The 14,347-nt window shown below is 47.9% G+C and overlaps 1 protein-coding gene across 1 annotated transcript in view; it reads left to right on the top strand.

The window, feature by feature from the left end:
- sema6bb (sema domain, transmembrane domain (TM), and cytoplasmic domain, (semaphorin) 6Bb) overlaps positions 1 to 14,347 on the top strand; it is a 104,112-nt gene that overhangs the window by 75,524 nt on the left and 14,241 nt on the right. The window contains 2 exon segments of the mRNA XM_056729603.1: positions 513 to 590; positions 3,030 to 3,088. Coding sequence (XP_056585581.1) covers positions 513 to 590; positions 3,030 to 3,088 — 137 coding nt within the window.

Raw genomic sequence — 14,347 nt, 5'->3', positions numbered from 1 at the left:
TCTATACAAACACAGATGCAATGGATTTGCGTCTGAGGCACAGTTACAACCATCTGACTTTTAGCAATTAAATATACACACAATCCTCCAGAACAATACATTTGTAACACATTTCTTTTGCGTGCAAAATGTGTGGCTTTGAAAGTGATTAGCTGCCGTCTGCTTTAAAATCAATTGGCACTTGGTTAAAATTTTCTTATATAATTCAAGGACCTTTTGGCATTTTCAAGGGTCCAAATCATTTTTGGTTCAACTGTGGACTCTCGCTCTGTTCATAGCTCTTTCTCTGACCAGTGGTCAGGCACATAGTGGAATCTTACACCAGCCTGTATGCTGGGCCCACGGGCCATCCATGCACCCTACTGAGGCATAATGCTCAATAACACATGTCACGCGTCTAATGTGTGCACTGAACCGGGAAGATCGTACTTGGGTGAAATCCAGCGGAATTAAACTTTATACCGTGCTAGGCTAAGGGATATTATTCATGTTTTTTCCTGTTTTTTTCACAGGAACTGCATCGCCTCACGGGACCCATACTGTGGCTGGACCAAAGGAAGCACCTGCTCTTTCCTCCGCGCGGGTACCAGGTGAGTTTAGAGTCGGGCACATGTATCATTTTATGAGCTTACACCTGTACTGCCTGACACGGATTTATTAGGCTTGGCCAAAGAAAAACCTAATACAGCTTTGTGTAATATATCTAGAGATAAAACACTTCTTTGTGTACACTACCATTAAGAAGTTTGAAATGTTTCTTCTGACCTTTGATCTGAAGGCATATGCGTAAATGTCTGAATTTAGTTTAGACATAAATGTAGCTGTGCATTTATGTTTCTTTCATTACAAAAATACATTTATATTGAACAATGTTATCAATGAAAGTTTTTGGTGGGTGCTTTTGGTTCAGTGGGCTTTTCTCGGCTCCTGCTCCTCTCTCTCATCTCGCCATATAGTGTAAACTATCCAAATAACTACGTAAAAAGGCCAAAAATAACTATTATAAATAAATAACAGTTGAAGGGGAGGAGACCAAACCAAGATTATTAGGGTACAGAGTTAAAAAAAGAAAATGACCCACATTGAAAAGATATTTACTATATTCGCTGCTATATTTCATGGAAAAATAAGAATTTTCATTCTTACAAACTCTACACAAAGGGTGATTCCACCAAGGATACTAAGATATAACACTTTTTATTCATTCAGATTTTTTGTCAGACATTATTACCATAGTTTTGTTAAGTTCTGTCATGGAAACTCTTGGAGAGTGTAGCATGGTAGTGTGCATGATAAATAAATGTATTTGGTCTTGGCGGAATAGATCTGCTACGCGGATCAAGTACGAAGACTTGCTACTACCAATACATCCACAACATGCTGCTGTGTGCATACAAGGAATGCTGCTGCTGGACATATAACATATGAATAAACCCCCATCAAAGCAGGAGCCACGAAATGAACAATGCAAGCCAGAGAAACGGAAACGCCCCCCCAAACAGATCTATCGGCAATACATATGTACTGCTGCTGCCCCGAAGGGCTATTCGAACAACATGTATTACTATCTATGTGTGCCTGGGCTACCATACCAACCGGGTTAATGCTAATGACCTATGGGCTATGTGTGCCCCCGCTACCACGCCGACTTAACACTAGTGCCCTATGGTGAATTCCATGTAAGGGGACCCACGGTGTTTGTAGATAGAAATAGCTCCTTCTAATGTAATAAAAATATAATGCCTCTTTATGTAAGGTCTTTATACACCTCTGAAGACAGTTCTGTGTATTATATTGCATTTCTGTCAATAGATCCTTAAATAAATTACACACTGCAGCACCCTTAAATCTCTGAATGGTAGTGTATATGAAAAGAATTGTGGTTACATCATCATCTAGTGGCTTGCTATATTTGTTTGATAAATTTCCAATGTTAATGTTCTTTCTATGTTTAAATACGAGCCCGTTTCACTTGTGAAAGTGTATCTGTCTTCAGGGAGATGGTGTATTGAGTTCTGTGTGTAAATACAGGTTGTCTGCCTGTAGTTCTGACAGCAAAAACTTAAAGAGGGTTTTACTTCAACCTGTGGATCGATTTCGTCTCGCAAAACCCCAGAAAAAATTAATATCAATTGAATTTCGCAGTCGAAATAGTGAAAGTGCTTTCAATTACTGCCGTTTGCTAATATACACAAACAGTGAATATGCAAAACAAGTTTTCTTTCTTTGGCAATTTCCTTGGCTGTTCATCACTCTTTATATAGTTCTCAGTAAAATAATACAGCTAATGTTTATCCTCAAGAGAGCGGTGGTTTGGATTCTAGGCGCTCATTTAAATTCTCAACGTGGTTCACCGCTGCAGTCTAAAAGCTCTGCCATCTTCTCTCAGAGGAGTTCTGGAGATTACAGCTCTGTGCCTGCAGTTTGTTGAAACATTATATTTTATAGACATTTAACCACACGGGCGCAAACGTATCTTCTGGAAAGCCAAGGCCCTGGCAGTTAAAAAAGACCCCTGACTGCCTTGTTGTCTTGGGCTTTGACTAATTGCCGACAGTGGTGGAAAGAAGCCGGTCCCCCGGTGCACGCTTTCTGCTGCGTGTAGCCTTCGGCCCTTCCTGTGTTTGACTTGCGCTATTGGAACAAGGCAATTCCTGAGCCAACTGTGGTCGTTCTTCTTCATTATTGTGGCTTTAAGGTAACACAGAACATCTCTAATTGAGCTCTGTGATGTCTCAAGTCGTGATGACGCGCCGGAATAGAGTTTAACCCATGCACATGCTGTACATAAGTGCTTATTATCAAAGCCAAAAGGAGCAAAGGGCAATAACAGCAAGGCTTTTAAGAAGTGGCCTTGAAGACACAATTAAGAATACTGTTTTTCTTTCATAAAATAAATTGTCTTTTCAAACAAAGGCGAAAAACACGCAGGCATTACTGTAATTCAGACGCTGCGGTTTTACAGTCTATTTATGTGGTTTTTTGATGAATGATTCAACCACTGTTTCTGTTTCCCCGTTTCACCACAGACTTCCCTTCGAGCAAGACGTCGAGCATGGAAACACATCTCACTTGGGCGACTGTGACGGTAAGAGAACGTTTTTATTGCAACTATAAAACTCCATCGCACGTTGACCTCCCGTTCTCACGTCTCGCAGACCGCGGCCCCCTCGTTTTCCGCCTCTCGTCCATTTTGAGCTTCTGTTCTGCAGTTTGAGCCTCGGTTTGGTGCAATTTGCGCTTTCTATTTATGGCTTTCCTTTCATTTCCAATTACAGTCGTCTGTGAGCCTCTCTTGGTGGGGTTCGTTGCAGAAATCAATCGTTCATTCTGAAATATTCACTCGGCGTGGGACCCCTTTGATCTCACCGCTGATTTCGCACAGGCAACGTTGCGCGTTATTCCCGGGTCCAACACGGGAGACGTCCTCATCGTATGCGAGACACAAACAGTCGAACGTATAAATATTGCATAATGATCATGTCTGCCTGGCTGGATTTTAATCTGCTCATCAGGAGCTTTTGAAGTTTCCCAGCCAATGTTTTTGCTGCCGTGCAGAAGCCAGAGGGTAATGGGGTGCTGGAGCCAACTGCTGTATTTGCTCATGTGTTAGCTAATGGAAAAGATCAGTAAATCAGAATAAATAGTCCCTCCTTCATGGTAGCATGAATAACATCTTATAACCGAACCATTACTTCTGTTTTCTGGCGAAAGCACCTTTCATAAAAAAGCAGTTTATGTTTGCTTTGTTAAAAAACAAAGGGATCTTCCTAGCAGACAATATTTTAAGGCATCACATAATTGTGCTATCCTTTAAGACACCTTGTTTTCTAGGCAAAAGTGCCATGTACCATTTGCTGTGTTGGCATTCTAAAAACAAGATTTAACACTTTTCAATAACGTTTTATTTGTTAACATTAGTTGACGTATTAGCTAGCTAACATGAACCAACAATGAACAATATTTCCACAGCATTTATTAAGTTTTAATACACTAGTTAATAAACAGTGAACAAACATTTATTGGTATTAACTAACATTCAGTTTAATAAATGGTGAAAAACTATATTGCTCATCATAAGATAATGACAGTTGATGTATTTACTAATGATGACAAATACAAACTTCTTTTAAAGTGTTATCAGTTAATTTAATTAAAGGGGCAGTTAACCCAAAAATGTACTCGCCCTCTTGTCATTTCAAACCTGTATGAGTTTCTTTCACAGAACACAAAAGAAGATATTTTGAAAAATGTTGGTTACCAAACAATGGCAGTGCCCATGACTTGCATTGGTTTTGTGTCCATACAGTAGAAGTGAATGGGTACCGCCGTTGTTCGGTTACCAACATTCTTCAAAACATCTTTTGTATTCTGCGAAAAAAGAAACTCGTACAGGTTTGAAATGACAAAGGAAGTGAGGATAGAATTTTCAATTTTTAGTAGAACTATCTATTTAAAAAGGCTGTATGGTAGATATCTGTAGATATGATGACTATTTTATTAAATTTTTTTACTGTTTAGATATTCGTTATTGTGAAGCGTCCTTGGGTTTTTGAAAAGCGCCATATAAATAAAACACATTTTATTATTGTTGTATTCCCAGTATTTGTGTGTGCTGTGTGTATTTAAATATTTTTACTGTAAAATATCATTAACTTTATCAAAATCAATTGAGTCTCATGTTCAAAGCTCTGTTTGTGTGGCAGGCAAAACGTCTTGGTTACGTATGTAACCTCAGTTCCCTGATGGAGGGAACGAGACGTTGTGTCGAGAACGACAGATGGGGTTCGCCCTTGAGAACCAATCAACTCTGACTACTATAGAAAAGGCCAATGAAATTTGGCGAATGCAATTTGCATGCCGGGCTCCGCCCCCGGAAATCCGGTATAAAAGGAGGCCGGCGTGCAGCATTCACTTACCTTTGTTCTGAAGAGCCTGAGACCTCTCAAACTGCAGCAGAATACGATACGTGTTCGTGGCATAAGGGACACAACGTCTCGTTCCCTCCATCAGGGAACTGAGGTTACATACGTAACCAAGACGTTCCCTTTCTGTCGGTCTCTCGACGTTGTGTCGAGAACGACAGATGGGGTTGCCTATGGAAAACGCCACAACGCTGTATCGCGTCACAATCTCTAGCGAAGCGACGGTAACAAGCCTGGGCGTGTCATCTCGAAGCTTTCGTGAGACTGTAACCTTCCAGTGTGGAGGTCGGGGGGTTCCAGAGCTTTCTTGGAGAAAGATGGGTACAGCCCTGACCGGTAACTTTCACGGACGGGGCCTTAGCTCTCTATAGGCGAGAGGCCGTCCAGATCAGTTTACACCGGGTAAGCGCGACTCTTAATCAGAGAAGCGCTACAGAGGCCACCTCCTACCCGTGGGGAGGAATATGGTGGATATAGGTATGGTCTCGTCCTTGGAGGAGAACGCATGGAACGTGCGGACTGAGTAGTTAACCGCGAGGTGGAGGCCCACCTGGGGAAGCTCATGGGTTACCAGGAGTGGGAACCATTCTCATGAGGATACATCAGACGGAACAGCCCACGGAGGGGGTGTTACAGACGTCCGGTAGCACTAGGTCCGGTTAGAGCTATCTGTGATAGCTCACATGGTATCCCGGCCTAAGGGGGAAGGCTGCTCTGCCCAGCCAGCCCCCAGGGGGTGCTTGTTTGGTGATGGATGGAATGCCTATTCTTAACCAGTGTCTGGGTAAGAAGGGAGGCTGGTGAGGTACCAGTTTCTTAGCGATGTGTTCGGGTAAGAAGAAAAGGTAAATAGCACACTGACCCAACCTGTTAGAGGGTGGAAAGGTGCTTTCGCGGGCATACGCCCCCCCGGATGCCAGTCCTACATGTCGCCACGCAGGACGTGGGCTGACACCGGGTTTACGCGAAGGTTGTTAACCCTTGCGAAGGTGTTTGGGCATAGCCCAACCCGCAGCTCTACAGATGTCTGCTAGAGAGGCGCTTCTGCCAGTGTCCAGGAGGTGGCTAAACTCCGTGTGGAGTGAGCCCTCACTGCCAATGGGCATGGGAGGTTCTGAGATCGGAATGCCGTCGTAACGGCGTCCACGACCCAGTGCGCCAGCCTCTGTTTGGAGACAGCCTTCCCCTTCTGCTGTCCTCCAACAGACACGGAGCTGGTCAGAGCTTCAGAGCTCTGCGTGCGGTCCAGTACGTACTGGACACAACACTAATCGGGTTAGGTCTTCCTCCCCTATGGGGAGCGCCTGCAAGTTCACCACTTGGCCCCGGAGGGAGTAGTGGGAACTTCTTGGGCACGCATCCGGGCCTGGGTCTCAAGATAACGTGAGAGTTTCCAGGGCCGAGTTTAAGGCAATCCAGGGACACGGAGGATGCTCGGTGGTCCCCTACCCTCTTGAAGGAAGTGAGCGCCGTCAGGAGGGCCGTCTTACTCTATGAGGAAGATCGGAACCTCCGAGGGGCTCTTTGGGGGGCCCTGAGGCTCCCCAGGACCACTTAGGGTCCCAAGAGGGTATGGAGCGAAGATGAGGCGGATTCCGCCCTCTCGCTGCTTAGGAACCTGGTGACCAGGTCGTGTTGCCCTAGAAACTTTCCACCGACTGAGTCGTGATGAGTGGCAATAGCGACTACATACACTTTCAGTGTGGAAGGGAGATGTTAGTCTCCAGTCGAGTGAGGAGGGGAACACAATCCTGATCAAGCACCTCAGTGGGTCTTTCTCATTGAGAAAGACACCAGGACGAGAAGAGGCACCGTCTAGAGGCGTGTAACCGCCTAGTAGATGGGGCCCTAGCCTGGGTGATGGTCTCAGCCGTATAGGGGGAGTAGCCATCTTAGGATCTTCTCGTCCCGTCTAGAGACCAGACATGGGTGTTCCAGAGGTCTGATCTGGGATGCCAGAACGTGTCCTTCCCCTGAGAGAGCAGGTCCTCTGTCAGGGGAATGGTTCAGGGGGAGTCGCTGTCCAGAGCATCGGCTCTGAGGCCAAGTGCGGTTAGACCGGTGTGGTGTAACCAATAACACTTGGTGCTCCTGCTCCCTGACCTTGCACAGAGTCTGTACAAGAAGGCTCCTGGGGGGGGGAAGGTGTGCTTCCGCCCATCCCGCGGCCAGCTGTGCGCAAGGATATCCGTGCCGAGGGCAGGGACTATCAAGCGGGCAAATGGTGGTGTTACGGGAGGTGAACAGGTTTTACCTGGGCCTACCCGAACAGCCTCCAAATGAGCTGGACTGCACGGGGGTGGAGTCGCCACTCTCCACGAGGCATAAACTGGCGAGAAAGCACGTCGGCTGTCTAGTTCAGTTTGCCCGGGGTGTGTGGCCTAAAGGGAACGAGTCACCTGTTGACTCCACCGGAGGAGGCGTCGAGCAAGTTGTGTTTAGCTGCTGTGTGCGAACGCCATCCTGACGATCTGTATTCGCTACAGCTATAGTGCTGTCCTCGGAACAGCACGTGCATGTCTCGCACGAGAGGCCGTAGCCTGCTCAGTGCAAGTAGCATAGCCCACAACTCTTGGCAATTGATATGCCAGCGCAGGCGGGGGTTCGTCCAACACCCCACCTGCGTGCCCGTTGCACACTACACCGCACCCCTGCAGGGAGACTTCAGTCGTCACCACGACCTGCCTCATAACCTGCTCAAAGGGACCTGAGTCCGTCGAAAAAGTCATAAAGACTAGGGGTTATGGTGCGTCGGCAGCAGGGCGGCATCACCATGCGCCTGCTGCCGGTGTGCCACGCTCTCCTCGGAACTCGACTCTGAAACCAGTGTTGGAGCGGTGTCATGTGCATCAACTCGAGGGGTATTAACCCGCGAGGACGCCATGTGTCCCAGGAGCCTCTGAATTGTTTCAGGGGGACCGCTGTCTGCCTAAAATGTTCATTTCAGACAGTTCAACACTGGTTGGGCACAACTGCGGACAGGTGTGCCGACATGGTGACAGAGCTGAGTTCCATACCGAGAAAGAGGATGCTCTGCACTGGGGAGAGCTTGCCCCTCTCTTGGTTGACCTGGAGTCCCAATCGACCTAGGTGCCGGAGCACCAGGTCCCTTTGTGTACATAACAGATCTCGCGAGTGTGCCAAGATAGGCCAGTCGCTGAGATAGTTTAGTACCCGCTCGCCTTCCTCCTCTCAGGGAGAAAGGGCGGTCAGGGACAGACCGAAAGGGAGGACTCTGTACTGATATGCCCGCCTCTCGCACGCGAACCGTGGGAACGGCCGGTGTCGAGGAGGATCGAGACATGAAAGTAAGCGTCCTTCAGGTCGATTGCCACGAACCAATCCTGACACCTCATAGATGTCAGGACGCGCCTCTGTGTGAGCACCCTGAATGGCAGCTTGTGAAGGTGCTCTGTTCAGGGTACGCAGCCTTTGGGGGCAACCCGCCGTCTTTCTTGGGAACGATGAAGTGCGGGTGGTGACCCACTGAACATCTTGGTTTTGAGGGACGAACTCGATGCCTGTTTTGCCAGAAGGGTGGTGACCTCTACCCGAAGTACGGAGGCGTCTCTGCCTCTGACAGAGGGAGAGATGATGCCCCGAAACTTGGGTGAGTCTCTGGCGAACTGGATCGAGTAACCAAGACGGACCGCCCTCATTAGCCAGCGAGACAGTGTGGGCAGCTCTCGAGCTCCCAGGGACTGTGACAGGGTGACCAAGGGGACGGTCTGCTTCATCATTCCCACGGGGGGTGGTTCGTCGGCTGGCGGAGCTAACCATGTCGCGGGGAGTCCCCGGAGGGAAGGTTTTTGCTCCGCCTGCTTACCTGCCTGGCGGGACAACGGCACGCACTGTCGGTTTGAGAGTGGTGACGGCTGTCGTATGTGTACGACCTCACGCCTCGCCAGGGTGTGAGGTCGGTTCGCCGAGCACAGTCCAGTGGAGTGTGCGATCGGCTGCAAGTAAACCCGGGGAGAACAGAAAACTCAGTGAGTAAGTGGGCGCCAAGCCCTAACAAGGGCCCGGCTTTGGTGACGAGGCAGGAGTCGTCCCGTACCGACCGATCAGAGCCGTGGCTGTGAAGGTTCGGGCCCGATGTTGTTCTCCCTGGGGTCTTCCCGTCAGTGTCCCTTCTCGCGAGGAGGTTGCTGACGGGGTGGAGGTTTCCCCCTCGACCTCTGCTTCCGGGGTGCCGCCTGTGGGGGCACAGGAACCGGAGCCGATGTCGAAAGGGTCCTGGGTTGCAGGGAAGCAGACGTCACGTGAGATCTCGGAGGCCTGTAGGCGGCCGAGTCGCGGCGTGAAAAAAAAATGTGGTTAATTGCCACTGTCTGCTTCGCCGTCAAAAAACTGCTGAGCGCAGTCCTCGACGGTGTTACCAACAACCCACCCTGCGAGATGAGTGCATCAAGAAAGCGGACTTCCTTGCTGTCACTCTTCTGCACAAGGTATAGCCGGGGGTGTCTCTCCTGGACCACTACCGTGGACATCGTCCGACCCAGGGCCCGTGCCGCCGCCTTAGTCGCCCGTAGAGCGCTGTCAGCGGTGGCACGGAGATCCTGCATTATACCCGGGTCGGCCTTACCCTCGTGGAGCCCTCTCAACGCCCTGGCCTGGCGGACCTGCAGGATGGCCAAGGCATAGAGAGAGGAGGCAGCCTGGCCCGCAACATCGCAAGCTCTCGACACCAGTGATGCCGAAGTCTTACGTGCTTTGGACGGTAGGAGTGGTCGATCCCCCCCCAGGTGGTAGCCGTCCGCGGCACAGGTGCACCGCAGGCGGACGTTCCACCAGTGGGATCTCGACGCAGTCCTTGGCTGCCTCACCATCGAGGGAAGTAAGGGAGCCGGAGCTGGTTTCACTGGAACGGTCCGTGAGTGGAGCGTTCCAAGTTTTACACAGCTCCTCATGCACCTCCGGGAAAAACATGGCACCCGGGGTGGGCGCGGTTTGCACCGCGCACCGACCTCGGGAACCACGCATCCCCGGGTTAGCACGGATGACATCACTTCTGCTTCCTCCTGAACTCGACCGCTGGGGGTGGAGTTTGGATTCGGCAGAGTCGGATGCCAGTCTCCCTCCGATGCTGCGAGCGACATCTCCCCCATATGTCACACATCGTTTCCGAGTGTGTGCGTGAGGATCCGGACGGTATGCCACCGCCGGTTGGGGAACGTTCAGAAGAGCGAATCGGGGTGCGATCGGCCCGTGAGCACTTGGCTGGCGGGTTTACGTTCGCAGAGTTCCCCGTATCACTAACGCTGCTAACGTGGGTGGTCATCGGGGCCGTAGCCACAGATGTCACAGCCCGGGTAGCAGACGAAATGGTGGCTGGTTCCCGTAGGAAGACAGCCACCCGTGACCGCAACTTCTGAATGACAATCTGCCCGCAGTGCAGGCAGATGTGTCAACGAACGCTGCTTCAGTGTGCTGGACGCCCAGACACCTAATGCAGCGATCGTGTCCATCCCCCTCCTCGATGAGGGTGCCCACCCAAGAGAACAGCGGGACATGCCGCGCTGGAGAATGCTCAGTCAGTCCTGAAAAGGACTTTTAGAAAAAAATCTCTAACACCTCCGGAACCGCCGAGACGCCCAGGGGAAGGTCGCTGCAGGAAGGGACGATCCGCTGTAACACGTCGTAGCACCAGCGTGTAGTTGTAGAGGATTGAATCCTGAGTTGTACTCATGAGCGATGGCTCTGAAGAACAAAAGGTAAGTGAATGCTGCACGCCGGCCTCCTTTTATACCGGATTTCCGGGGGCGGAGCCCGGCATGCAAATTGCATTCGCCAAATTTCATTGGCCTTTTCTATAGTAGTCAGAGTTGATTGGTTCTCAAGGGCGAACCCCATCTGTCGTTCTCGACACAACGTCGAGAGACCGACAGAAAGGGAACTGCTTCCTACGTAGAGCGTTCCAAATCATCACTTATGAGATTCCATTTAAGTTTTTCAAGATTGTTTTCTTAGAAGTCAGCTACCTACTGTACATGTGGGCAGTAGACATTAAGGCAGCTCGACAGGATTCTGAACAAAACAGTTGGGTCTTAGATATTATTTTTCTCAGCGTAGGGGGCTGAGGTGCAAGTCTGCTTTTCTGTGAACTACTAGAACTATCTTCACTGGAAATGCCATCAACATGTCACTTCATTCTGGTTAAGCTGGTCTACCCAGCAGTGATCCTCAGACCTTTATTGAGAACGTCTCATTTTCCTGCTGTAGTAAATCATGTATAAATAAGTGTTTGCCTTCAAGGCTTTGATCAGAGGACCAGGCAGGGACCCTATCAGTCCGGTCACATCCATCACACCCCTCAAATGTGTTTCTCTTGAGCGTGCAGTCCAGAGACATGCAGACCCGGGGTTGAGAGGTGGGCAGTTTAGAGGATGTAACACTGCATCCATCACTGTTTGTGGCTTGAGACTGGCTTTCATCTCCGGTTTAAGGGGATACAGAAAGAGGACTTGGGTGGGCAGCCTCAGTGATGAGATCACCCGAGACTGAACTTCTCGTGACCTGAGACGCATGTTCACATGCATGTCCGTACATAGATTTAGACGTAAAGTTGGCTGATGTTAACAGTTTCTGCTTACAGAGAGGAAAGTGGGCAGAGGGAAGAATCGATTTTCATCTCTTATGTGGCTTGGTCGGGGCTGAATGATTACTGAGGGTGGGATCCATAAAGCAAGGAGAGAGAGAAGCAGTGGGTGGAGGGATACTTGCAGAGAGGAGAGAGGAAATAAGCTGTGTATATAGTAGCGCTGCTTGTCAGACAGACGGGAGCCCGTGTCCAAGGACAGGTGATGGGGGTTGGGATGGGTGTAGACGTGAGACCATGAGTGATTTAGAGAGCAAGCTCTGATGTTTCCAGTGTCACAGAACCATCAATGCTGCTGAGAGTCCCAAGGGCTTCACACCACCATAATTCTCTGACATCTAGCTGCCTTCTGGACAGCAAAAAATGATTTCTTATTCCCTCGCTCGCCCTTGCTGTCTTTCTTACTCTCTTTTTCAGTGTAGGTGTCTTTTCTCTGTATCCTGATGAGTTGATTTAAAATTTGATCTCAAGAACTAATTATTAGTTTATGGTCTATAACCGTGCTACAAACCAAGTTTGGGTTGTTGACAAATAGTTGTTTTCTGGAACATATTTGTAAGTATTTTAGATTTTTGTCTTAATTTTTGAAAATGCATAACTCTTATTATGCATCTTCAAATTTCAAGCTCAATTTTTTATCTCAAACCATCAAAGAAAGTATACTTGCAGTGTGATTTATTTTACTGACCTAATAGTTTATACATTTAAATGAGGTTGCATTGAACTTGTAAGCAAACACAATGTAACTCTTCTGATTTTTTCGCCACATGGCTAAAGGGATAGTTAGAGCCCCCCCAAAAAAATTCTGTCATCATTTATTCATTTTCATGTTGTTCAAAACCTGTATATGACTCTTTCATTTCTGACTGTATAAATGTAGCAGTGTATATAAACACAAGTCCACAGATCATTTACTCTAAACTGAAAGTCTCTTCACAAATAATTATAAGAAAAAAAAAAATGTTATTTCAAATCGTGTTTGATGCCACAATGCAGGATGTCATCTGCCCAAACACATTACTTCCATCTTCATCTCTGTCTCTCTTTATTTCTCATCCTTCCTCAGCCTCTCTTTCCCCTCAAACCTCCCCTGGTGTTGAACGACTGATCAGGCAGCGTCTTCAGTCTCTCTCATTTTGCTTGTCAGTGAGAGAAGCGTAATTAGAGACGCGTCAGCGCTTCCCATGTCCTGACCGAGCACTTAGCGCTCGGCTTCAAAATGTCAGCTCTCCTTTATTCCTGCTGTTCCGAGGGGAAGCTGATCAAAGTGGATGTAGACATCAGACACTTTAATTTAGTTGACCTGTGAGTCCTGCCCTCCGAGGCCAGAGATGTGCCCCCAGCAGCCACCTGTCGTTCTCCATTTTGAAGGTTTCGTTGGCTCTTTCTTCGTTTCTCTCACATCTCTCCATTGTTCTTCCTCCCTGTGTTTAGGAAAGCTGCAAGGTTGTGAAAACTTGCGTGATGATTGCCGATGACTAAACTCGCTATAACACCTGTGCCTGAGAAGGAAACAACAATTCTTGAAACAATTAAGTTGTTGCTTGAATGTTGGGTACGCGTTGTACAAGGGCAGAACGTGACGTCTCACATTCCACCCAGGGCAGACAGTTTCCCTTTCTTGCCCGAAATCCTCTTCTCATGCATCGTTAACTCTATCCAGGTTATGACCTTTAAGACCGTATCGATTACAGGATTACTGGCTGATTTTATGGTCGTTGAACTTCAACCGTATCCTTTCCTTTGTCAAAATATTTGGCTTTGTTATATGGCTACAGGTCTTTTGAGGGATCGATTATAAAAATATAGCAGCTCTTGGTTAAAAAAACAGTCGACGTTAACCACCCCCATGTCAGCAACGGGTGACATTATTTGCACAGAAAGCGCGTCGACAAATGTCACCTCTATTAAACCAGGCATCAAAGAAGGGGAGATGTCAGGGTAGGAAAAAACTGTCACGCTTCTGTTACGAATGAATGGGCTGCAAAATGAGTTTCTAGTCTAACCCTCTATCCTGGCATCCAGCTGTTTAACTGTTCTCTCTCCATTACGTTTTCTTTGCCTCTGCACTTCACCCGCGTGCCTTTCTCTCTCGTGTGTACGTTGCTGCAAAAGCATTTGAGCATAATCACCGAGTTGACACAGATGGAAGCAATTACGTCGCTGTAAAAATATTTCCAGAAGAAAGGTGATGTTTTGAATCAGCAGACAGTGAGTTGCAATCATGATTTAATTGAAGTCCAAGTTACACAGAGTTATGCTAGATGGTGTCATTCTTGTGCTGTGGGGTGACAGTTGGGAAACATGTTAGTCTAGACTGCTGTTATTTGATTTAGGTAGCAAGCAATAACTACAGGAAGCGTTGGATCACTGAATGTATACCAACATTGTGTTTACTTTTACACAATTGACAGATGTTTTTAACAAAGTACGTGCATTCCCTTATGCTTTGTTCAGACCAAACGCTTCGTTTGTTATATTCGCACGAGTGATGCAAAAAACGTGGCAGGGAGTGTCTTCACAGGCCCAGTAGGCGTCAATGAGCTCTTCATGCAAATTTCTCAATTGAGTTAAAAAAATTTCAACTTGGATGGAAGATGCGATTGACTCGAGTTTGCTTCTACTCGCGTCTCTACATTGACTTTTAATGGAATTTACTTGTGCAAATAGTTCAATTCATGTTTGGTGTGAACACAGCCTAAAAAGTCATTGACAGAAAGCTGTGTTGTGTCTTGACCAGTCAGGATAAAACTCATGTTCAGAATCAAAATTTAAAACCCACCACCATGGCCGTACTGTATCAGGTTTTGTGTGCTCTGCGGAG

The sequence above is a fragment of the Triplophysa dalaica genome, chromosome 18 (assembly GCF_015846415.1).
Source record: "Triplophysa dalaica isolate WHDGS20190420 chromosome 18, ASM1584641v1, whole genome shotgun sequence".
Taxonomy (NCBI): domain Eukaryota; kingdom Metazoa; phylum Chordata; class Actinopteri; order Cypriniformes; family Nemacheilidae; genus Triplophysa; species Triplophysa dalaica.
This window is presented reverse-complemented; position numbering and strand designations above follow the sequence as displayed.